At 55.9% G+C, this 21,759-nt stretch overlaps 2 protein-coding genes across 5 annotated transcripts in view; one reads left to right on the top strand and one right to left on the bottom strand.

Moving 5' to 3' along the window:
- The window catches only part of DRP2 (dystrophin related protein 2), a 30,639-nt gene extending 14,274 nt beyond the window's left edge, over window positions 1-16,365 (top strand). For 3 of the 4 annotated variants that reach the window (XM_051785587.1, XM_051785604.1, XM_051785579.1), the window contains 22 exons: window positions 552-685; window positions 1,480-1,636; window positions 2,533-2,653; window positions 3,137-3,405; window positions 3,897-4,043; window positions 4,583-4,661; window positions 5,811-5,871; window positions 6,256-6,317; window positions 6,580-6,654; window positions 8,591-8,792; window positions 9,008-9,093; window positions 9,802-9,959; window positions 10,101-10,267; window positions 10,586-10,697; window positions 11,079-11,215; window positions 11,479-11,544; window positions 11,754-11,819; window positions 12,116-12,259; window positions 12,877-13,114; window positions 13,250-13,370; window positions 13,517-13,603; window positions 13,724-16,365. In XM_051785587.1, coding sequence (XP_051641547.1) covers window positions 552-685; window positions 1,480-1,636; window positions 2,533-2,653; window positions 3,137-3,405; window positions 3,897-4,043; window positions 4,583-4,661; window positions 5,811-5,871; window positions 6,256-6,317; window positions 6,580-6,654; window positions 8,591-8,792; window positions 9,008-9,093; window positions 9,802-9,959; window positions 10,101-10,267; window positions 10,586-10,697; window positions 11,079-11,215; window positions 11,479-11,544; window positions 11,754-11,819; window positions 12,116-12,259; window positions 12,877-13,114; window positions 13,250-13,370; window positions 13,517-13,603; window positions 13,724-13,854 — 2,820 coding nt within the window. In that variant the 3' untranslated portion in view covers window positions 13,855-16,365. The remainder of the gene's footprint in view (window positions 1-551; window positions 686-1,479; window positions 1,637-2,532; window positions 2,654-3,136; window positions 3,406-3,896; window positions 4,044-4,582; window positions 4,662-5,810; window positions 5,872-6,255; window positions 6,318-6,579; window positions 6,655-8,590; window positions 8,793-9,007; window positions 9,094-9,801; window positions 9,960-10,100; window positions 10,268-10,585; window positions 10,698-11,078; window positions 11,216-11,478; window positions 11,545-11,753; window positions 11,820-12,115; window positions 12,260-12,876; window positions 13,115-13,249; window positions 13,371-13,516; window positions 13,604-13,723) is intronic. The other variant, XM_051785593.1, reaches the window with a different exon arrangement.
- A 417-nt stretch (window positions 16,366-16,782) lies between these two features.
- LOC127471400 (aryl-hydrocarbon-interacting protein-like 1) lies at window positions 16,783-21,296 on the bottom strand. Its single transcript, XM_051788265.1, has 7 exons — window positions 21,201-21,296; window positions 20,395-20,574; window positions 20,008-20,196; window positions 19,757-19,933; window positions 19,498-19,639; window positions 18,816-19,064; window positions 16,783-17,027 (listed from the first exon to the last, which is right to left on the bottom strand). The coding sequence occupies exons 1-7, from the start codon at window positions 21,294-21,296 to the stop codon at window positions 16,783-16,785; spliced, it is 1,278 nt and encodes a 425-aa protein (XP_051644225.1).
- Between the last annotated feature and the right edge of the window lie 463 nt (window positions 21,297-21,759).

The raw sequence follows: 21,759 nt of genomic DNA, 5'->3' as shown, positions 1-21,759 counted from the left end.
GAGAAGCAGCATCTGTGGAGGAGAAACGGCTTCCCAGATTTGCTGTGCAGGCAGGGAATATCCTTGAGCTTCTGTAGAGGAGCAGGTGGCAACTCCCAGTCTTGGGGATGACATAAAGGAGATTGGCAGATCCCCTTGCTCCTTAGGAACAGAAGGACCAGTCTCCTCTCAAAGCACAGAAGCCCTGTATAGCATGGGAAAAATCATCATTAGCCCTGCAGGGACTGTGACACGTAAGGACCAGCTCCGATTTAACAGCTAGCAGTGAGCTAAGCTCATTGCTGGATAACTGAGGAGAGCAGGAGATGTGCAGTAAACCCTTCCTTCAACCTTTGCTCTTAGTTCTGCTGGAACTGGCGCTGCATCCTTCCTCCGGGCACAACCATGGGCTTCCTGGGAGCTGCTGAGAGACCACTCAAGGAGCAGGGCAACCCCTTTGTGAGTTGAAAAATGAGTCAGGGTCAGGACAGGGTGGGGTAGGTGCCCCCAGGCAGGTGCCCAAAGCCCTGGGCAGTGATGTCTGGATGCAGCATGGTTCTGTTTCTGCCCAGGTTGAAGCCTCGCAGGATGGTGCAGGACCTTCGTGTGTAACCCCCCAGGCTCCAAGCAGTGCTGCCGGGCCCCAGGCCCCTCTGGAGATGAATCTTTGCTGGAACGAGATAAAAAAAAAATCCCACAGCCTTCGGTAAGAATCCCTGCCTGGAGCAAGCCTGGCCTTCCAGCCTTGCCTGCTGCTTGTGCTTGTCAGGAGGCTTTGGAACTTTTTCGCTTGATGAGCCACATGAATTCACAGTGACCTTGGCTCAGTTCTCCCTCCTGTCCACAGACTTCTGAATATTTCTCCTTATGCTGAAAAGCATCCCCTCTGTTTCCACCTATCCCGTCCTCTCCTCCCTCCCCTCCTTCACTTCTCCTTGCTTTCTGCTGCTCCCTCTATCCTCTGCCATCTCTGCAGCTGGTCTCTTTTTGCCCCCACACACTCCGTGCTTGTCCCTTTGCCGACAGCCCTTTGCACTTCCACTGAGGGGAACATGCCTTCCAGACTGTCAGAGGTTGCAGCTCCACAGCCAGCATGACAGAGAGCTTAACTGGGGCGTGTTAATTGTGTCCTGCCTTAATCCAAGGCTCCTGGAAGCTGCCCAGACATGTAAATGCCAACCCAAGCCCCCCGTGCTAGCCAGAGCACAGTTCTGACCCACAGGTGAACACAGAGTGACTCTGTCCTCTGCTCTGGGCTCCAGAGTGAGGAACAGCTTCAGGGTTTCCTCTCCCCAGTGCCTCCATGCTTCACCCCACCTGGCAGTGTAACATCTATGCTGCCTGAGGGTCATGCCCAGCCCATATTAAGGTGTGCTGACACTCACTGGTGGGGTCCTGGGGGTCCCCACCCCACCATGGTGCTGTGCCTCCCCTCTCCAGGGAACCTGCTCCTCTCCTGTCTGTCTGACTGCCAACTCACTGTCCTTGCTCTCCTGCCAGGGCTCGGCTGGAGGCCTTTTCTGACCACAGTGGGAAGCTGCAGGTGCCTCTCCAGGAGATCATAGACTGGCTGGGGCAGAAGGATGAGGAGCTCTCAGCACAGCTGCCCCTGCGGGGCGACGTCCTCCTGGTGCAGCAGGAGAAGGAGACGCACGCGGTACGTCCCCTTGCACCTCCCCTGCCACTGTTCTCTGCTGGGATGAGATGAGGGTGACTGGAGGGAATTGCCTCTCACTGGCCTCTGCTTTTGGGATCCTGGGGCTTGAGAAAGCTGGTTGGTCTAAGGGCAACCCGGTGGTTGGGACACGAGTGATTCCTGCAGTAACACATTTTCGTCATACCTGAAACTGGGGTAAACCCAGACGGATCAGATTTTCCTGCTCCCCTGATCAGAGAATTTTCTTCTCCCTGCCAGTGGCTGTTGGATTACAGTTGTTTTTACCTTGAAAACAGAAATGAACTGTTTATTGTTGCTACCCCTCATCCCTGCTGGAGCCACTTCCCTGGTGCTCAAACAGCCCATCCAGCAGACAGCACTGGTGTGGGAACTGCAGTTGGAGGGGAGGAGAGGACATCTTAAACCAGTGTGCCTCTGAAGTCTTCCTTGGTAGATGTGCTGCTTTGAGGCATCCTGCTGTTCCTCTCCTTGCTCCTGCAGCAGCTAGACCTGTTGCTGAACAGCTGCTGGAAGGACTGTTTGCGTGGCCATGCTCTCACTGTGTGAGTGAGGAGTGTCTCCAGTAGTGCCTGTGAAAGCACCATAAATAAAGCAGTTCCCCTTTTGCAGCCCTGGCTCAACACACCCTTCTGGGCTGGCTGTTCTGCCTCCCCACTCCAGCAAAGCTGCAGGCCAAACCTCTGCAGGGGCCACCTTCTGGTAGGGGGTCATTCCTTCCCTGAACAGCAAAAATATTTCTCTTAATGTTAACTTCTGTGTCTCCAGTGTGATTTGGGCCCTGGGGTGAATAAATAACTGCTGCTTTTGGCAAGGGGGCAGCAGGGCACAATTTTCTGTCTCAGCCTGCTGTCTCATCTCTGTGCTCTGCTCTCCAGGCGTTCATGGAAGAAGTGAAGTCTCGGGGACCATACATTTACTCTGTCCTGGAGTCAGCACAGGCTTTCCTTTCCCAGCATCCATTTGAGGAATTAGAAGAACCAACTTTGGAAAGCAAAGGTCTGTGGAGCTCCCCCTTCCTCGTTCTCTCATAGCACAGCTCCTCCCAGGCTGGCATGGAAAGAGTGGAGTGCAGGTGGTTGGCACAAGGAGGCACATCAGTGCTCTGCCTCACACCACCGTGCCTCAGGCTGCTCCCAGTCCTTTGGCTGAAGGTCAGACTGGCACAGGGCAGTGTCACTGTCCCTGGTGAAGGCAGAAGCTCGTTAGACAGCATCAGATGTGCTCTGGGTCAGGGTTTTAAAGGGCAGCAGGGCTTCTCCCTGTGAGGAGCAGTGGGCACGAGTCTGGGGGCAGGCTGGATGCCTAGGGGAGCTAGTGCAGAGATGATACTATTATTATTTGTTTTCCCTCCCTCTTTCCAGTTTTCCCTGGATTTTTTAATCTTCCATTTCCCTGTCCTCCCTCCATCTCTTGCCCCGCTCTCCTCTGGGCTGGGGTCTCATTTTTGCTCTCTGTTCCCCTTCTGCTTTGCCCTCACAGATGTCTCTCCTCGGCACCGGATCCAGAACATCAGCCGCTTTGTCTGGAAGCAGGCGAACGTGGCCAGTGAGCTGTGGGAGAAGCTCACGGCCCGCTGTGTGGACCAGCACCGCCACATCGAGCGAACGCTGGAGCAGCTGATCGAGATTAAAGGGGCCATGGAGGAGCTCAGCACGACCCTGGACCAGGCTGAAAGCGTGCGTGAAACCTGGGAGCCCATCGGGGACCTCTTCATTGACTCCCTGCCAGAGCACATCCAGTCAACCAAGGTACTTTAGGCTCTGAGAAGGCTCCAGCCTTGGCCCCAGAAGTGAGAAATGCTGCTTCCCAGGAGGACAGTGCTGCCCTCCTGGACTGCTCAGTCCAATGCAGCCTCGTTACCTGGGATCTCAGGGGCCAAATCCTCCCTCCCACAGCTCACTCACTTTGTGAGGGTATTTTTGGCCCACAGTGTCCTGAGCAACTGGCTGTGCTGAGTACCTTGTCATGGCCTTACACAGGTACAGTGGCTCAGCACAGATGATTCATTGTCCCCATCCCACTTCTCAGGAGATTTGAGTAATCTGCAGCCTGGTTGCTTTGGTCTGTGTGTTTTTTTCCCTTGCTAAGGTATCCTGTGGGAGGGTTACTCAGCAGTGGCTTGGCAGCCACTGGCCCACCCTGAGCTTGTAGCAGAGGAATCAGATCCAAGTTGTGACCACTCACCTGCTTCTTCTCCTTCCCCTGCTCTGTGCCTGTTTCCCTGGGCATGGGATTCCAGCTGTTCAAAGAGGAGCTCTCCCCTATGAAGGATGGGGTGAAAGTGGTCAATGATCTTGCACACCAGCTTGCCATCTCAGATGTCCACCTGTGCATGGAGAATTCCCGTACCCTGGAGCAGATCAACACGCGCTGGAAACAGCTGCAGGTGGGAAGGAGTCAGCACCAAGCACTGCAAGTAAACCATGGGCGGGAGGATGGTGGGGAGGGGTCGCCACTGCTGAGCTCCAAGGATGATAAAGTAAGGCTTGGCATAGAAGGGATGCTACAGCTGGTGTTCCTAGTGGATGAGAGATCAGTTCAGTGTGAGGAAAGTAGCTGGTAAATCTGTAGAGGTCTTGATCAGGAAAAGGCAATGGGAGGAACAAAAAATGCTGAGGAGAATCAGGGTCTGATGGGTGGAGGGAGTTGGGAAGTGTCAGTACCAGCTGTGGCTGCTTGGATGTCTGTGAAACTGTGGATACAGGTGATGTGTACATGCACATGAAGACGTACCCTGTGCTGCCTCACCCTGGGGGAGGAGGTGTAGAGGGCTCAGCAGACTGGGGGATGCAAAACCCAATTAGGAGAGGAAGGAAGAGGACCTGTGTGCTGGGGCATGTCTGAGTCCACCCATAAGCTTTCCTGAATGGGTCTTCAGGAGCTGCCTGATGGATTGCCATTGAATTATTCTGTCCACTTCTCCAGGCCTCCATAAACGAACGCCTGAAGCAGCTCCAAGATGCCCACCGGGACTTCGGACCAGGCTCCCAGCACTTCCTGTCCTGTACGTGAGCGGGTCCTCCTGGCTTCCTGCCTTGAGGCTGCCTCTGCACAGTGGTGTGGGCTGTGGCACAGGAGAATTGGGTGCAAAGTCCTGTTCCTGAGCCCAGGGCCACACACACGGCTGCAAAATGGCCCAGGCCGGTGCCTGATACACAGGAACCAAAGCAGGAGGCATCTCCCAATGTTAGCACTGTGCTGCCTCACCCGGTGGGATCAAGGGTGTGACGTGAGCACAGAGCTGTGACACTCACAGCAGCATCTCCCAGGTGATACTGGGGCTGTGTCAACCTCAGAGACTGGGTGGCCAAGACAACAGATGGCAGAAAAAGGCAGTCATCATATCCCGTGTTAGTCATTTGGAGGCTAAAAATGTGCGTGTTAAGGTGGTTTTCATTCATGTGGTGAGGCAGAGAGATGCTGTTTCTACAGAGCAGAGCTGCTGGCTGGCAGACCTGCCAAGGATGGGCAGCAGGTTGTGCTCCAGAGCCTGTTCTTGGAAAGGTTGAGCCCTGCAGGGTCTCCAGATGTCGGTGGGATTTGTTGGCCTGTGTTTCTCTGCAGACCAGATACTCCTATCTGAAAGAAGGAATGACTTTTCCAGTTGCAGGGATTGATAAGCTGCCTGTGAAAAGGGAAAATATAACCGAGGGCCACAAAAGGGCTTCCATCCTCTAGATAACAAACATAGGATGGGACATAACTGTTATGGGATGTGTCCTTATCTTCCCAAGATACTGCACAGAGTGGGAGTAATGGAAACAGCTGATGCTTTGGGTGCCTGAGCCTGGCCATGACAAGTAGTGCTGTGTGTGTGCACCCAAATCCCACCTGGTATGAGCTCTGCCCACTGGTGTCCACAGTGTTGCCTCAGGCATCATCAAAAGCATCAGGAAGTGTCTGTTCCTGAGTTATGAGCTCAACCAGATAGAGAGCCCCTGTCTCAAGAGACAAGATGTCTCTAACAAGACCAGCAGTCTTGTGTTTCTTATGAGCAGCATCCCCTTGCCTGCACCAACACCTCCAGTTGGTGATTTGGGAAGGCAGAGCCTCTTCAGAGGCACCCACCTGTTGGCACAGTCCTACTGGGCTGACATCAGAAACAGCTTGGAGGAGTGTTTGATGTTGATCTGACACGTCTCTCTCCCTGCAGCCTCTGTCCAAGTCCCCTGGGAACGAGCCATTTCCCCCAACAAAGTGCCATACTACATCAAGTGAGTGTGCTCCCAGTCACAGCCTTCTCTGGTCTGGTGGGAACAGGAATTGGGGACCAGTTAGGGGTGGGGGACAGTGAGAAGAATGATTTAAGCACTGACAACCAGTGAGATGTGTTGCCCCCAGCCTGGCAGAGCCTGGCTTTCCCTGCTTACAGAGGTTCCCAGATGAGAGGGAACGCTGTCTGGAAAGGGAGGGAGCTGGTAGCAAGTGAAGGCATCCTTCTGTGGGCATCTTCCATGCTGCTGTCCTGGGGAATGTGCTCAGAGGGGTGCAACAGCCCCAGTTTCCACTCCCAGCACCAACCAGGTCATTTCATAATCTCTCATGGCAGCTGCTTGAGTGCCAGCTTGACTCTTGATTTCCATCTGTTTCTCTTCCAGCCACCAGGCCCAGACGACATGCTGGGACCACCCAAAGATGACAGAGTTGTACCAGACGCTGGGTAAGGAGGCTGTCACACAACCACTCAAGTAGTATCCACCTTTTTGCAGCATGGGGTGCATGTGAGATCCCCCCAGGCCGCCCTCCCACCTCTGGCACAGGGTCCCCAAGTGACTCCCTGCCAGATTCTGCTCCTCATCCTCCTGCACGTAGTCTGCTTCTGCTGGTGGGGCTGGTGCCTGGGAACTGCAACTGCTGCTTCCTGCCCTGGAGATAAGGATGTTGCACCGTGGTTTCATTCTCCCTTTCCTGTGTTATTGCAGCGGATTTGAACAACATCAAGTTCTCGGCGTATCGGACGGCCATGAAACTACGGCGGGTGCAAAAGGCCCTTCGATGTGAGTGTGGGAAGGGTTTCCTCCTGCTGCCTCTCCCCCTGTGGAGGCATTAAACTAACACAAGCTTTTATCAGCACATCAAAGGCAGGAGGCACCAGGGGGCAGGGAGCTGAGTCGAGAAACCAGGAAGAGCAGCCCATGGCTGGAAAGCCGAGCAAATTCACCAGTCTGTGTCAGTGCCTTTCTTTACAGGCTTAGGGTGGAAATATGTCAGAGGTAGGTGTTAGTCCAAGGGATTTGAGTACAAAGTGGTCCAGCTCAGATTTACAAAGCTGTGGGATCACACAGGGGCTCACCAAGTAGCTCAGATCGAGCACAGAGAAGTCATGGATGTACCAGAGAGCAGAAACCAACCACACTGGTAGGGGCAGAGAGGGCTTCACTGCTTGAAGAGGAGGAAGGGAGCCAATAAACTTGAAGTCTACGCTGTTGGTAAAAGCTGGGGGATTAATAGCCAGGTGAATATAATGCCATAGGAGCTCAACACAATGCCCAGCTCTCCCAGAGGGAGGTGCTCCTCGGAAACTGCTGAGGAGTTTCCGGGGGAGTTGGCAAACAGGCAGAGGGGAATCTGATAGATGCAGCATCCTTGGCTGCTTAGAGCTTTTGACAGGGCCTCTCACCTAAGTCTCTGTCAAAATTACCCAGCAGCAAGATGAGGGGGTTTTTCCTGAATTAATTGTTCCTGACAGGGAAGAGGTACAGTGGGGTCCCGTGCTCCTTGACATCTTGGGAAAGGCCTGGAAGAAGGCAAAGAGTGAGGGTGAGAGGAGGTTGGATTCCCAAGGGAGTTGAACCCTGGCTGTGGAGTATTTTCCTGACGTTGTGGTGAGCAGGCTGTGCCATATCTGGGGACATTTGGGGCTGGTGTAGCACAAATGGAGCAAAGCAGCAGTTGTCTTTTGCCATCCTGTAAAGGTGTCCATGCAGCAGCAGCTACAGAAACACAGGGTGTGGTCAGAAAAAGGGCAAAGAACAAAGCAGAGCTCTTCCACATGCTACTTGGGCATCTTTGGTTGTGCATCTTTTGCATCTTACGTGCTGTGTTGGCTCCTCCTCTCCAGCCCAGAAATGACTTGAATAAATGCTCCTTATTCAAGACACACCTGAGAAAAGGGCAAGGAAGTTGTCAAGACAGCTTCCCCATGGCAAGGAGTTTGGTGGAGTGGCCATGTAGGAAAGAGGCAGTGGGGGACAGATCAGAGCCATGTGCAGTTGTGGGCAGTGTGGACATGAGGATGAGCAGGAGCAATTCTCACTGGTATGTGGACTGGGGGTACCCAGAACTGCAAGTCTAGCAGTTTTGACAGAAGAAGGGAGGATTTTTCCACAGAATGAAGTCAGAGTGTGGCAATGGGCTCTGAGATCATAAGTGGTCTCGGAAATGGAAAGACTTTCTGGAAAGAAAGATTACTGGCTGCTAAACACAGTAGCACATACAACCTGCAGCCACAGAGATCTGAAAGCAGGTCAGTCAGGGTAGCTCATGCTGTCCTAGCCCTGTTTTGGGTTTGTGCCTTAACTCCTACACCCTGTCAGAGCTGGAGACAGGACTGATCCACCCCTGGGCAGCTGCTGGTAGGGTCTGTGAAGCTCTGTGCCCCCTCACCTCCCTACACCAGCTCCACAGGGACATGGCACGTGCTGAGAGCTTGGCTCTGGGTGCACAGGGCTCTGCACAGAGCCTTCCATGGGTGGACACATCAATGAGGAAGGAAGGTCACAGAGAATGGTGGCTCAAGGTGGAGATGTAGTATTTTGGGAGAGGTTTACAAACAGAAGAGAAATTCTAGGAGCTGTGCCCATCCTGCCAGCATCTTTCCCGCTGCTGTGGGACTCACACTGCCCCAGGTCAGGGCAGGGCTGCACCTCTCCCCTCTTGGTTCTCACCTGCCCCGTTTTCCCCTCTTTCCCTCTGCCTGTGCTTTCTGTGCAGTGGACATGGTGACCCTGGCCACAGCCTTGGAAATCTTCAACGAGCACGACCTGCAGCCCAGCGACCGGGCGATGGACGTGGTGGAGGTGATCCACTGCCTGACCGCCCTCTACGAGCGGCTGGAGGAGGAGCGGGGCATCCTGGTGAACGTGCCCCTCTGCGTGGACATGAGCCTCAACTGGCTGCTGAACGTCTTTGACAGGTACAGCTCCCCCAGGACCACCCTGAGCTGTGGGGCTGCCACGCTTGGAAGGAGACCTCTGTGCTGCTCCTCTGGCTGGGAGTGCTCCCAGAAACGCTCTGGCTGTTAGTGAGGGGGCTGCCTGGTGTGTGCTTGCCTTGCTGACCCCCCTGAAAAAAAAAAACAAACCCAACCTCCAAAGCATTTTCAAACCTGTGCAATATCTCTCCTTGCAGTGGCCGCAGCGGGAAGATGAGGGCTCTCTCCTTCAAGACAGGCATTGCGTGTCTGTGTGGGACAGAGGTCAAGGAGAAGTTTCAGTGTGAGTCTCTTGTCTCCCTACCCCAGAAAACGGTGTGGAGTAACCTGGGAAACCAGGAGTGCTTCTGTTTTCTGGTTAAGACCTTCTTTGCCCAGGAAGAGAAAAGAAACATCTTTCCTGCAGTGACTAAGCTGCTTGCATCGCCACCTCTCCCTCCCTCCCTGGGCCTACGCCACCTAAATTAGGAGGAGGTTTTTTTGCAAACTGACTAGTGCTGCAGCGTTCTTGCTTGCATGGCACTGTAAGGAACAGAGCAGAAAAGACACACAGGCAACAGTTATCCAATACTTCCCAGAAGGGGAAAAACCCGGGGATGCATGTTGGGGAAGTGGGTTTCAGACGAATCAAAGGGAGCTGCTCTCCTCGCTGCATTTTAGCCCTGGTACTCTGCCATGGAATATTGTGGAGGAGGTGGCATAGGAAGCACCAAGGGATTAAATAAAGGGATTGGGTCAATTCATAGAGGACAGGCTACTGTGGCTGTTAAAGAAATGAGGTGTGTAACCTCTGTACCAAGAAGATGCTAAACCCCTGGTTATTGAGAGCTGGAAGGATAAGGGTAAAGGTTATTTTCTCTTATTTGAGCTGTCTGCTGGAGATGGTCAGTGGGGCCCCTGGTGTGACCCACCACTGCTCCCCATGCCTGTCTCCTGCCCAGGGTGTGGGATCAGCTGGATATCAGCCAGGCTGTGTCTCTCCTGCCCGCAGATCTCTTCAGCCAAGTGGCCAACGCTGGGGGACTGTGTGACCAGCGGCACCTCGGTGTCCTGCTCCACGAGGCCATCCAGGTCCCACGGCAGCTCGGGGAGGTGGCAGCGTTTGGGGGCAGCAACGTGGAGCCCAGCATCCGCAGCTGCTTCCGCTTCGTGAGTGCAGGGCCACAGCCATGGCCACGCCGTCCCTCTGCAGCAACCGTGCTGGGGACAGGCTCACAGGGGTGCAGAGGGACCTGCATCCCCCACGGCTGGGTCCTGGCTCTGAGCAGCCCCTTCCTCTGCCTTCCCCAGAGCAACGGGAAGCCTGCCATCGAGGCGTCCCAGTTCCTGGAGTGGGCCAACCTGGAACCGCAGTCCATGGTGTGGCTGGCTGTGCTGCACCGGGTCACCATGGCCGAGCAGGTGAAGCACCAGACCAAGTGCTCCGTCTGCCGGCAGTGCCCCATCAAGGGCTTCAGGTAGGGTTGTGATACGGGACCTGGGCCCCCAAGGGGAGGGCATGGTGTCCTGCAGGAGTGAGCTGAGTTTGTTCTGTGCTGTTGGGGGAACCTACAGCTCTGCAGCCAGCAGTGTTTTGGGCAGGGCAGACCCGTGGTCAGCTAAGGGGAAAGAGCAGGATGCTTTTCTGGGACTTCAGCCATCAGCACTGTGGGTCACTGGGATGTGAGAGCAACACAGGCCACCTCTGTGCCCTCCTGCTGACCTCTTCTTGGGCTTCAAACTTGCCTGTTTTTACTGACTTCCACTGCCTCCCTATGACCTCTTGGCCTCTCCAGGTATCGGAGCCTGAAGCAGTTCAATGTGGATATCTGCCAGACTTGCTTCCTCACCGGCAGAGCCAGCAAGGGCAACAAGCTGCACTACCCCATCATGGAGTACTACACCCCGGTATGGAGCTGGGCAGGGCTGGCAGAGTCCTGGCTCAGAGCAGGTCTGCACTGGCAGCAGCAGCCTTGTGATGTTTAGGCTGGTACAACACGAGAAGTGAATCCCTTGTATAGTTTTTTATCCCTCTGCATGCTGAGAGTTGCCTGTGTCCCTGTTATTCTGGGGCTCACGGTGAGAGGGATGCACAGCCCCAACCAGTGCCCAGCTTGGCTTGTGCCAGACCCCATGTAAGCCTGACAGATCTTCCTTCCATGTGCCCTTAGCGCCTCTTCCTCTGTGGAGCTTGTCCCCAGTCTGAGGGGACTTCTCTACTGTAAGAGCTGACCTGTGCTGCCCCACTTTTCATTAAGCAGCACTTTTGTAATGTTTGTGTCTCTGCAGACCACGTCCAGTGAGAACATGAGAGACTTTGCCACAACGCTGAAGAACAAGTTTCGGTCCAAGCAGTACTTCAGCAAGCACCCACAGAGGGGTTACCTGCCTGTCCAGTCTGTACTCGAGGCTGATTTCTCTGAGACGTGAGTTGGCTGTGCCCTGGGCTGTGTCTTTTGACCCAGCCTGACAGGTGGGCTCCATGGATAGAAGGAGCATTTCAGCTGTGAGACAGAGCTCCCATGGGCGGGCTGGAGGGGGCACTCGCTCCGGGGGTGATACAGCACCTGGTTCTTGAAGGAACAGAGATATCAGTCTCCCTCTCCAGCCTGTCCCTGGCTCTTCTCAGCCCAGTTGAGATCAGGGCAGCCTCTCCAAAGCCTTACTGACCAGTGTGCCTCTCTTCCAGACCAGCCTCCTCCCCAATGCTGCCACACGCCGACACACACTCCCGGATCGAGCACTTTGCCAGCAGGTACCACCACTGGGCACTGCTGTCACACCAGGGCATGGAGCATGACTTCCATGGGTGTGGAGGGGTTTGGGGGCAGATGTATGGTGAGCTCTTGCTGCTTGCAGCCCCTTCCACCCTTCCCAGCATGCTGCACCTCAGGCAGGGCCAGGCAAACCTGGCAGTAAAGACCATGCACCTGACATATCTCAACCTTTTCCTCTTTCCTCTAGGCTTGCAGAGATGGAAAGCCAGAACTGTTCCTTCTTCAATGATAGCCTGTCCCCTGATGACAGCCTGTGAGTTCTGCCTCCTTTCCCCTCTCACCTCCTGATGAGTCAGAGCTCCTATGGTTCCATCCATGCTTAGCCAGGGCACAGAAATGCTTTCCTTCCCAGTCCCTTTGAGTAAGAGGCTCTTGGGCACCCCCAGCTAGCCAGGGATGCTGAGCCACTTCTGAGCTCTAGGCCTGGAGCAACCAGAATGAGCTCCCCCACATGAAACCACCTCCCTGCAGGCTGTCCTTCCCCGGGGGCACACAAATCCCATCAGACTGATGTTCTTCACTAAGCTCTTTCTGCCCTTGCTGTAACAGGGATGAGGACCAGTATCTGCTACGCCATTCCAGCCCCATCACTGACAGAGAACCTGGGGGCAGCCAGCAGGTTCCAGGAAGCCTCAACATGGATGACAAGGGAGAGCTGGAGCGAATCCTGGCCCACTTAGAGGATGAAAACAGGTAGAGGCACAGGCAACTCTGAAAGTGGGGCTTATAGCCTAAGGAGGGGAAACTGAGTGGAGCAAGGGAATAGCTGCTGGATCTGTAGGTGGGGATTGGAGATGTTGAGTGGGCTGGTTTGGAGGGTGTCCAGGCTAACACATAGGAGCGCTCAGTGAGGGTGTGCACTACAAGGAAGGGAAATAACTCCGTTCCCCAAAATGTTCCTTCCCACATCCCCAGAAGCTGTTCCCTTCCTGAACCACAAACTGGTTGAGTTGAGCTCAGGGCACTCTGTATTTCATGTCCCTGAGCCCCTTGAGAACAGTGGTGGTGCTGCTGCTCTGGACCACATGAGGTGAGGTTCTAGGCAGGGCAGATCAGCTCAAGAGGAGGTGATGCTTTCCCTGCCCTTGTTTTCAACCTCTTGGGAAGCATTTGCATATGTGTTTGTGAACTCCCCGAGTGGGGCAGAGCCGCAGACAGGCTGCCCTGCAGAGGAGCATCCTGATCCTCAAGCTTCAGAAGCAGCAAAGGTTTGTCTCCGAGTCGTGGGCCATCCCCCGTGTGCAGCTACCGGGTGTTTCCAGCACTCCCTGGGAAGGAGCGTGGTGATGCTGACAGGGATTGTCTTACAGGATCCTCCAGGGAGAGCTGAGGCGTTTGAAGTGGCAGCATGATGAGGCAGTGGAGTCTCCAACCTTGGCTACAGGCTCCCCTGAGTCAGTGCAAGACCCACACAACGACGAGCTCCTGGCGGAAGCGCGAATCCTCCGGCAGCACAAGAGCCGCCTGGAGACCCGCATGCAGATCCTGGAGGACCACAACAAGCAGCTGGAGTCCCAGCTGCACAGGCTGAGGGAGCTGCTGCTGCAGGTGTGCTCAGAGCAAGGATCTGGGACCTTGGGGCGGGCTTTGCCATATCAGAGCTGTGACAATGGCAGAAAGGGATGGTCACAATTGGGGGAAGAAAAAGACAGGGGACTATAACAACCTCCTTTCTCACTCCAGCCTCCAGCAGAGTCAGATGGCAATGGCTCAGCAGCATCCTCCTTGGCTTCATCTCCACATCAGTCTGAGGGCAGCCAGGCAAAGGAGAAAGAGCACAACACCCCTGACACCGAAGCTGCAGGTGAGGATTGGGTTTGGGCTGAGCTCCTGGCCCTGTTCCCTTGGTCCGATGCTGGGGGACGCTGCTTGCACCCTGCCAGAGTACTGGCAGTGAGGTGGCTGTCCAGAGAGCCAGCTTACACCCTCCTGCCTTCTTTTCCACTGCAGATGAGGTGGAAGCCAAAACCCAGGAAGTCAGCATGTGCCTGGAAGACATAATGGAGAAGCTGCGGAGCGCCTTCCCCAATTCTCGAGGTACTTGAGTGAAATCCTCCTCTCTCGCTTCTTGCTGCTCCCTCAGATGAGGTTTTCCCCACAGAGCCCTGCCCCGATCCCAGCTTCCCTGCGACAGCTGATGACCCCCAGTGCTTACAGCCAAGAGCTCTGCTGCTGCAGCGCTGCTGGGACTGGTGCGTGGCCTGGGAGCAGAGAGGAGGAGGAGGAGGAGGAGGTTTCACACCTGCAAGGAGAGGCCATCAGAGCTGCCAAGAGTATGGACCAACTAGATGCCCCCAGATGAGGTGTAAGGCAGTCTCCTGCCCTGCTGAAAACCCTGCACCCTGCGGGGCTCCCCACCGTGAAGATGGACAGACCTGCCAGGATCCAGCCTGTAGTGACCACTTTGAGCCACCTCCTGGCTTCCTCCCTGCCCAGACCCCTCCAGGAGAGGTTGAGGCCCCAGTTACCTGGTGAGATGGAAGTGATGATGCAAGCTCTCCTGACTGCTCATGGACAGCTCTTCCCAGCAGGGTTGGAGACTGGGGGATGTGTGTGTGGAAGGCACTCCACTCACCCAGTGGGTTTGGGTGTTGGTCATTCTGCTCGTTCGTTCCCTCTTGTGCTCCAGTGCAGGAGCAGCACTTGGTCTTTCACCTGGGGGAGACAGCTTGGTGCCAGCACTAACACGAGGTGGTGGTCTGCCCGTGCAGACTCTTGCCCTCTTCCTGCCATCCCCGAGCAGGATCCTGCTGGCTCTGCAGCAGCCTCCTTTAAGCAGGTGGCTCTGGGTCCTATTTTCCTGACCTGTCTATTTCTCTTTCAGGTATGACCTCCCTTATCTAACACCTCCTGTGAGCCAGAGGCTTTTCCTAACCAGTTACCTGGCTGCTTTCCTCCCCCTCCTCTCCCTGCCATGCTCCCTGTGCTGCAGCAGGCCTTGCACAGACTCCCTCCGAGCAGGTTGTGCAGGATGCTTGCCAGCTCCAGAAGATCTCAGGGGAACATAGGCCGTGCAGGAGTGGGACTGTGGGCTTCCCAGGAGGCTGACTTGGTCACTTGGCCACAGTGTCCGAGCCTGGGTGGAGTGGTTTGGAAGAAAGAACTGAAGCCATGAAAACTGCCTGTCTCCCCTGGCACCCAGGGGTTGCTGCCTTTGCCTGCAGCACTGAGGGGGATGCAGAGCTCAGTCTCCCATTCTTCATTTTTGCCCAGAAGCCTCTGGGTTTATGGGCACCAAAACACTCCTGGAGTCACTCAGTTTTTAAAGTAACTCTTTATAACAGCATCCAGCTGCCAGCCTTATGGTTCTGCCACCCAAGGTTCTGCAGCCAGCCAGGCACGTACCACCTGGAGAGAGTCTGTGAGGTTTATGGAGTAGGGATGAGTCCATGTTAGAGCTTCAACCCAGCTAGTAGCCTTATATTGAGAGGGTCTTTATAACAGAGCCTTACCATTTAATGTGCATATATTTCTATATATTATTTATATATTCTGTACTTAAACACTCTCATGGACTCACTCCATTAAATTCTAATACTGGAAATGTAGCTGCCCTTCACTTTCAGACCAGCCCAACTTCTGCTCCCCTGGGAACCAGCACCTTCCCTGTTGCTGGTGTTGCAGCAGGGCTGCTGCGAGGGGAGCTCTCGGAGGGCTGGACCTGCAGCAGGCTCTCCATCCCACCTGGTTTCCTGGGGATCTGTGCCTTTGCCGTGGCACAGAGAGCCTGTCCTGCACAGACCCAGCTCCATCCTTGGGGAGCCTCAGCTCCCGCAGGAAGGGGTTTCTCCAGCCATACTCCAGCCCTGGGGTTGGTCTGATGCAGGTGCACAGCAGGACAGGTAGGGCACCTCCTTTCTGCCCCCAGGGAGCAGCTGCCTGGCTGCTGTCCCTGCCTTTGAGCTGAGCTGGGGGGCTGAAGGCCCCTGTTGGAAGCAGGTGAGTCCTGTGGGTCAGTGGAGGGGGGCTATTGTGCAGGCTGGCAGGGCAGCTCGGGGGTGGGGATGGCTCCTGGTCCCAAAAGCTCCCTCAGACTGGCTGTCTGGCTGTGTTATGTCGAGAAAGAGGCAGAGTCAGGTGCTGTGGGGTGACTGAGAATGGGGGCTGAGGTGGCTCCGGTGCTCTGGTGCCAGGACAGAGACAGGGCTGTTGTTGCTGGCTGGGATGGGATGCATTGGTGAGCTGTTTTCAGGGAAGCTGGGACCAGGGCAGTGTGCTCAGGCCCAGGGCTGTGCAGTTGGCTTCAGTGTGCTGGCAGAGACGAGAACAGTGCCCACACCAGGGGTGAGGTGGTGTGAGCCTTTATGCCCATGTGTTCAGTGTGTTGTGTACAGTGTCTGCTGGCAGTGGCGTGGGTTGCTGTCCTCGCTGTCCCCTCTCACAGCCGGGTGAGCAGCAGGAGGGCAGTAGCAGTGGTGTTGGTGTTAGGCTGGCTTTGGGCATGCTGTGTGTCAGCATGGTGAGAGGGACCACAGGCCAGCCCCTGAGACCTGGCTGGACCCCTCTGTTATCCCAATAGCAGTGTGGGGAGGAGAGAGGTTTGGCCTGAGAATGAGGTGAGAAGTATCCAGCCTGGGGGGAGCTGGAGAAGAAAAAGGGGGCAGAGCTGCATGTCCCAGTGCCAGGTGTGGGGAGCAGAGGTGATCAGGTTGGACACTTGGGCTGTGTCTGGGAGCTGGGATATGGGATGGGAGCAGGCTGGCTAATGCTCTGGTAACCATGTACTGTGGTGCTGCTGTCCTCACTGCTTTGTGCCATCTCTGCTCTGGAAAGAGAATAAATTTGTATTTATACTGAGACCTGGATGAGTGCTCTGGCCTCTTCTATCCATGCATCTCGTCTGAGTCAGCTCCCATTGCTGTGCCACCCTGGCACAGCTCCTGCAGGGCTGCTGGGACACAGCCTGCACTGTCACCCTGGCTGTCAACACCACTTGAGGCAGAAAAGAAGCTGAGAGCAGGGCTCCAGGTTCCCCAGACACAGGTGTGTCCCCCAACCACCCTCTTGGTCCTCTCATAGCAAGGTCTGTCCAGAGCCATGTGGCAGCCTGGGGGCTGGGACAGGACCTGTGTGGGGACAGTCCCTCTTTCTCACCCAGGAACTTTTGCTGTAGGAAACCCTTCAGCCCTGGGAAGGATGTGGGACAGCAGTGGGATGCTGGGCAGGCAAGGCAGTCCTCTCCTTCCATGCTTTCCTTCTGGAGCTGCATTAAATCTTCAGTGTCCAGAGGTGTCCGGGTGCCTCTGCCCTGAGTGCTGCCCATGTTCACTGTGCCCAGCGAGGAGTTCAGGTGAGGAGCTGCTCAGGGTAAGGCTGGGGGCTCTCAGGCCCTCCCCACTGTACAGGGTGCAGCCCAGACTGATGGTAAAGCCTGGACAGGACTGATACTTTTTTAGCTGGACCTGCTCCACCCCTGTCTGGAAGGGCTGGCGGTGCTGGGCAAAGTCCTGATATGGTGCCACTGCAGGGAAGTTTGGGGACACTCTCACACAGGAGAGATTCAGGAGCTTAAATGGGTGTGGGTGCTTAAATGCAACCTCCTTAACTGCCTCTTTCAGGAATAGCACGAACTGCCCCATCCCTGTGCCACGGGCTCCAGGGCAAGGCAGGAGGTGTGGTCTGTGATCAGGGAAGCCGGTCACGTCCAGGAACAACTCCAGCACATGGTGCCAGGGAAGAGCTTTTATTTCTCAGCCAGCAAAGCTCCGTGGCGCCCAGCTGAAAGGCGCTGGAGCCCATGAGTCGGGGCAGGGGTGCAGAGGGCACTGCAGGGACAGTGGGCTCAGTGATGGCAGGGTTAGGACAGCATTGTTCCCTTGTCGCTGCTGGGTCAGACCGAGCCCCAGGGCTCCCTCTCAGGGCACAGAAGCCCTGCTGCCTGTGCTGTGTCTCCTTGTCAGTGCTCTAGCAGCCTTTCCCCCATGCAGGGGTAAGTGGCCTTGCTCATCACTGCACTGCCCACTGCCCCCTTCTCTGGCTGCCCCAGAGGTGAAGCTCTATGGGGGGATATTCCCTTACCCAGCATTTTCTCATCTGCTGCCTGCTCGCTGCTCCCTGCAGCTTGCCTCTTCCAGAGCCTCTCCAGGTGTCTCATCCTCCATGTCCTCCATCTCTGGGGACCCCTCAGCTGGCTCCAGCCCCTCACTGGGAGGCCCCGGCTCTGGGGCTCTGTCTGGCTGAGACTGAGCTGCACTCCCTGTGCCAGCTTCCTCTGTCCCACTGGCTCCTTGCTCCAGCTCCTGCTCAATCTCTGCTGCCTCTGTCCCCCCTGATGCTCCACATTGCCCCACACCCAGCCTTTCCATCTCTGCTGATAGACTCTCTTCCTCTTTGTTCTCCTCCACTTTTCCCTTTGCTACCTTCTGCTCCTCTCTCTCCCCTTTTCCCTCCTTTTCTTTTTCCTTTTCCATCTCCTCTCCCTCTTGCAATTTCTCATCTTCCTCTTTTGCCCCTCTCTCTCCCTTCTCCTGCCTCTCCTCTTTTTCTTCCTTTTCTTCCACCTTCTCCACCTCCTCTTCCTCCAATTTTTCATCTTCCTCCTCTGCCCCCCTCTCTACCTTCTCCTCCTCCATCTCTTTTTCTTCTTCCTTTTCTTCTTCCTTTTCTTCTTCCTTTTCTTCTTCCTTTTCTTCTTCCTTTTCTTCTTCCTTTTCTTCTTCCTTTTCTTCTTCCTTTTCTTCTTCCTTTTCTTCTTCCTTTTCTTCTTCCTTTTCTTCTTCCTTTTCTTCTTCCTTTTCTTCTTCCTTTTCTTCTTCCTTTTCTTCTTCCTTTTCTTCTTCCTTTTCTTCTTCCTTTTCTTCTTCCTTTTCTTCTTCCTTTTCTTCTTCCTTTTCTTCTTCCTTTTCTTCTTCCTTTTCTTCTTCCTTTTCTTCTTCCTTTTCTTCTTCCTTTTCTTCTTCCTTTTCTTCTTCCTTTTCTTCTTCCTTTTCTTCTTCCTTTTCTTCTTCCTCTTCTCCCTCCTCCTCTCTCTCATCTTCCTCCTCTGTTCCCAGGCTCTCTGGCTTCACCCCACAGGTGCCCAGCTTTATGTCTTCCCCCAGTCCTGTCTGATCCCTTGCTTCCACCTCTGCCCCTGCAGGCTGTCCCTGAGCTGCTTCTCCTTCTGGTGCCACCCCTTCACCCTCAGCCCTGGGGGTCCCTTGTTCTGCTTGGGCAGCCCCTGGTTGTTCTGTTCCTTGGGTCCCTCCATCCCCCTCCCCCTGTCCAGGGCTCTCCTGAACCCCAACCTCCCCCTGAGGTGCCCCGTCACCCGCCTCCCTGCTCTCCCTCCCCTTGCTGGCCCGCCGACCCTGGGGCGACTGGAAGAGCCCCTGGTAGCGCTTCCGATCCTCCACGTGCTTCTTCCTCATCCTCTCCCCCAGCTGCTTCAGCTCCTTCTTCACGGCAGCCGCCATGGAGGGGTCAAGGTGAGCCACGCGCATAAAGTCCTCCCGCGCCTCCCGCTCGTTCCAGACTGCAGCATGAGCCTTTGCCCGCTTGAAATAGGCCTTGGCATTGTCTGCCGGGAGAGAAGAGCCCCCAGTGGGGGTCCTGCAGCTCAGGGCCACCAGCCAAGGGAGCTGGAGAGGCCCTGGGAACCAAGGGACGTGAGGCACGAGGAGCAGGGGGATGTGGGGTGAACACACCTGTAAGGGAGGGCAGGGAGACCTGGGCAGCAGGGCACAGGGGGTGCAGGAATCATCTTGGAAAGGGGAAAAGTGGTGTGGTGGTGGTGGTGGTGGTGGGACCTAGAGGTGCCATTGTGGGCAGGGGAAACGAGGGTCGTGGGCACTGTCACAGGCAGGGGAAACTGGGTTCTGCAGTGGATGTGGGGATCCAGGTGACATAGGTACTATCACAGGGAGAGGGGCATGGGATGAGCACTGCCACAGATGGGGCATCAGAGGACAGAGTCCCTGGGAGCAGGGGGGTGGGATGCAGGGCACAGGTACCATTGTGCTTCTGGAGAAGCTCTGTCGTGTGCTCCAGCACCTCGTAGTACTCGCCGAGCTCCAGCTGGCACTGGCAGTAGTTGAGCACCAGGGGTGTGACCAGGCTCTCCAGCTTCAGCCAGTCATCCTCCCATGGCTTCTCCTGCCCCGGGGAGAAACACTGGGTGCTTCGGGGCTGTGGCCATCCCCTCCCAGGCACCCAAGGCCCACAGGGAAGCGCTCTGAGGCACGACCCAGGCAGGGTTGTCAGGAGGCTCACCTTGGCCTGCAGGTTCCTCAGGCAGATCACAGCCTCCTGGTACTTGGCGGCCGCCTGCGCGAACTCCCTGCGGAGGACGAGGCGATTGCCCTCGCTGTGCAGCACAGGCACTGCTGCCAGCTTCTCCTCCTTGTTCATGGCCCAGGTGTCACGCTTGTATGCTGAGGGCTCCTCCACCTGTATGGGCGGGAGGAGTTGAGCTGCCTGTCCGGGCGTTCCCGCTCTGGCAGCCATCCCTCCATCCCCCTTACCCGGAACAGCTCCATGATGAAGATGAGGGGCTGCGGCGTCCGCTGCAGCTCGTCCAGGTCAGCATAGCCCGTGCTGTGGTAGTCAAACATGTTGCCCATGCCACAGCGGTGCTTCTGCCCTTCCAGGGGGTCCCGTCCCTCTGTGATCCTCCGCATGCCCCTGGAGACCAGGGCATACATGCCTGTGTGCTGCAAGGAGGGGGAGCACTCCACTCAGTGCATGGGCACAGTCTGTGCCCCTTCCTCTGGGGCAGCCCCCCTGGTGACCTGTGGCTAAGTGACACCTGTGCCCCCTGTGCTTGCACCAGACAAAGCTGGAGCACCTGTGGGATGCACGGTCCTGTGCCCTGGCTCTGCAGGAAGGAGGGAAATGGGCCCCTCACTCACAATGATGTCGCACCAGAACTCTGCCACCTCCCCAATTCTCATGGAGCTGAGCAGCGTCTCCCATATCTCCAGCTTGAACATCTTGCCCACGATGATCTCCATGGGCATTCCAGCTTCCCGGCTGTCATCGATCACCGTCCGCTCAAAGTTGTCCTTCAGCGTCTGGAAGTGGAAGGTGAACTGCCCCGGAGAAAGCCCAGTGTTCAGTCCCCTTGGCAGTCCCAATGACCTGAGCTGTGGGGTCAAGCCTGCTCCCAGCAATGTGCTGGTTTGACTGGCAGCTCTCCCCCTGCAGCAGGAGGTTGTGACTGCTGCCCACTTGTCCGAAGAGAGCAGGCAGATGATGGAGCATCTTAACATCCATCTATGCTGCTCCCTATGGATCCCCCTATGGAGAGCCCAGTACAGAGGGTGCTCTTGCAGTATGCATCAGGACCTGGTGGAAACCAGAGTGATCTGCCCATACCCAGGGTCTGGGAAATCTCCCAAGAACAACCCACTGGCCCACCTCACTCCTGCTTGAGGAGGAAAGGCAGGAAAGGCAAATTTCAGCGACTCACAGGGGCTGCTGAGCTCTAATGGCACCAGGACAGAGGGAGGAGGTGTCCCAGGCCCAGTGCAAGGTAAGGCCGTGGGCAGTGTGGCGGCCTGTGCCCAAACCAGCCCTTCCTACACTCTCTTGTGAGGGATCTCGCTGTACTCCAGACCTGGAGCTCAGCTTGCAAACTGTAATGGGCAGGACTGGTGGTGTCAGACCCACTCCCTCTCCCAGGACCTTGGGGGAAAAACAAACAAAGACAATTTACCTTGCTCCCATCCTGCAACTTTGGCAGCTCCCCATGGCCTCCATGCAGAATCTTCTTTTTGACCCCTTCCACGTTCAGAAGGTAGGTTTCCTCCATGGCTGCTCCTGCCAGCCCCCAGGAGCAGCTCACAGGCACGTGCACGCGAGCACGCTCTCGCCCTTCTTGAGCTCCACGTCTTCCTCAGGCTTATCTCTCTTTCTTGGCTATCTGGACACAGCTGTCATCTCCCAGGGCTGCTGCTGACCTTTTCCTTTCCGTGCAGGGGGCAGTGCTTGGAAGCCTTCTCCCTTTCCCTTGCCCTTTGGGTTGCGAGAGGGGTGTCCCGCCGTAGCACACACTTGCTGAAGCCCCCGGTGTCCTCCGTTGCCTCCTGTAACCACCGTTCTAATCCTCTTCCCACCCTGTCAGGTTAATCTGGGATTTGCCTGCCTAGTCTGTGAGGAATTACAGAAACTCCCTGTCCAGGAGGCCCTCGTTCCTCCCCCAGAGTGATGGCGCACAGTCACTTTTGACCCAGCCCCACACAGAGCATTTTGAGGAAGGAGCCCAGCAGTGCCCC

The sequence above is a fragment of the Manacus candei genome, unplaced genomic scaffold (genome assembly GCF_025592945.1).
Source record: "Manacus candei isolate 608988 ecotype Guabito, Panama unplaced genomic scaffold, ASM2559294v1 h1tg000003l, whole genome shotgun sequence".
Taxonomy (NCBI): domain Eukaryota; kingdom Metazoa; phylum Chordata; class Aves; order Passeriformes; family Pipridae; genus Manacus; species Manacus candei.
The sequence above is the reverse complement of the archived record's forward strand: the minus strand, read 5'-3'. Positions and strand labels throughout refer to the sequence as shown.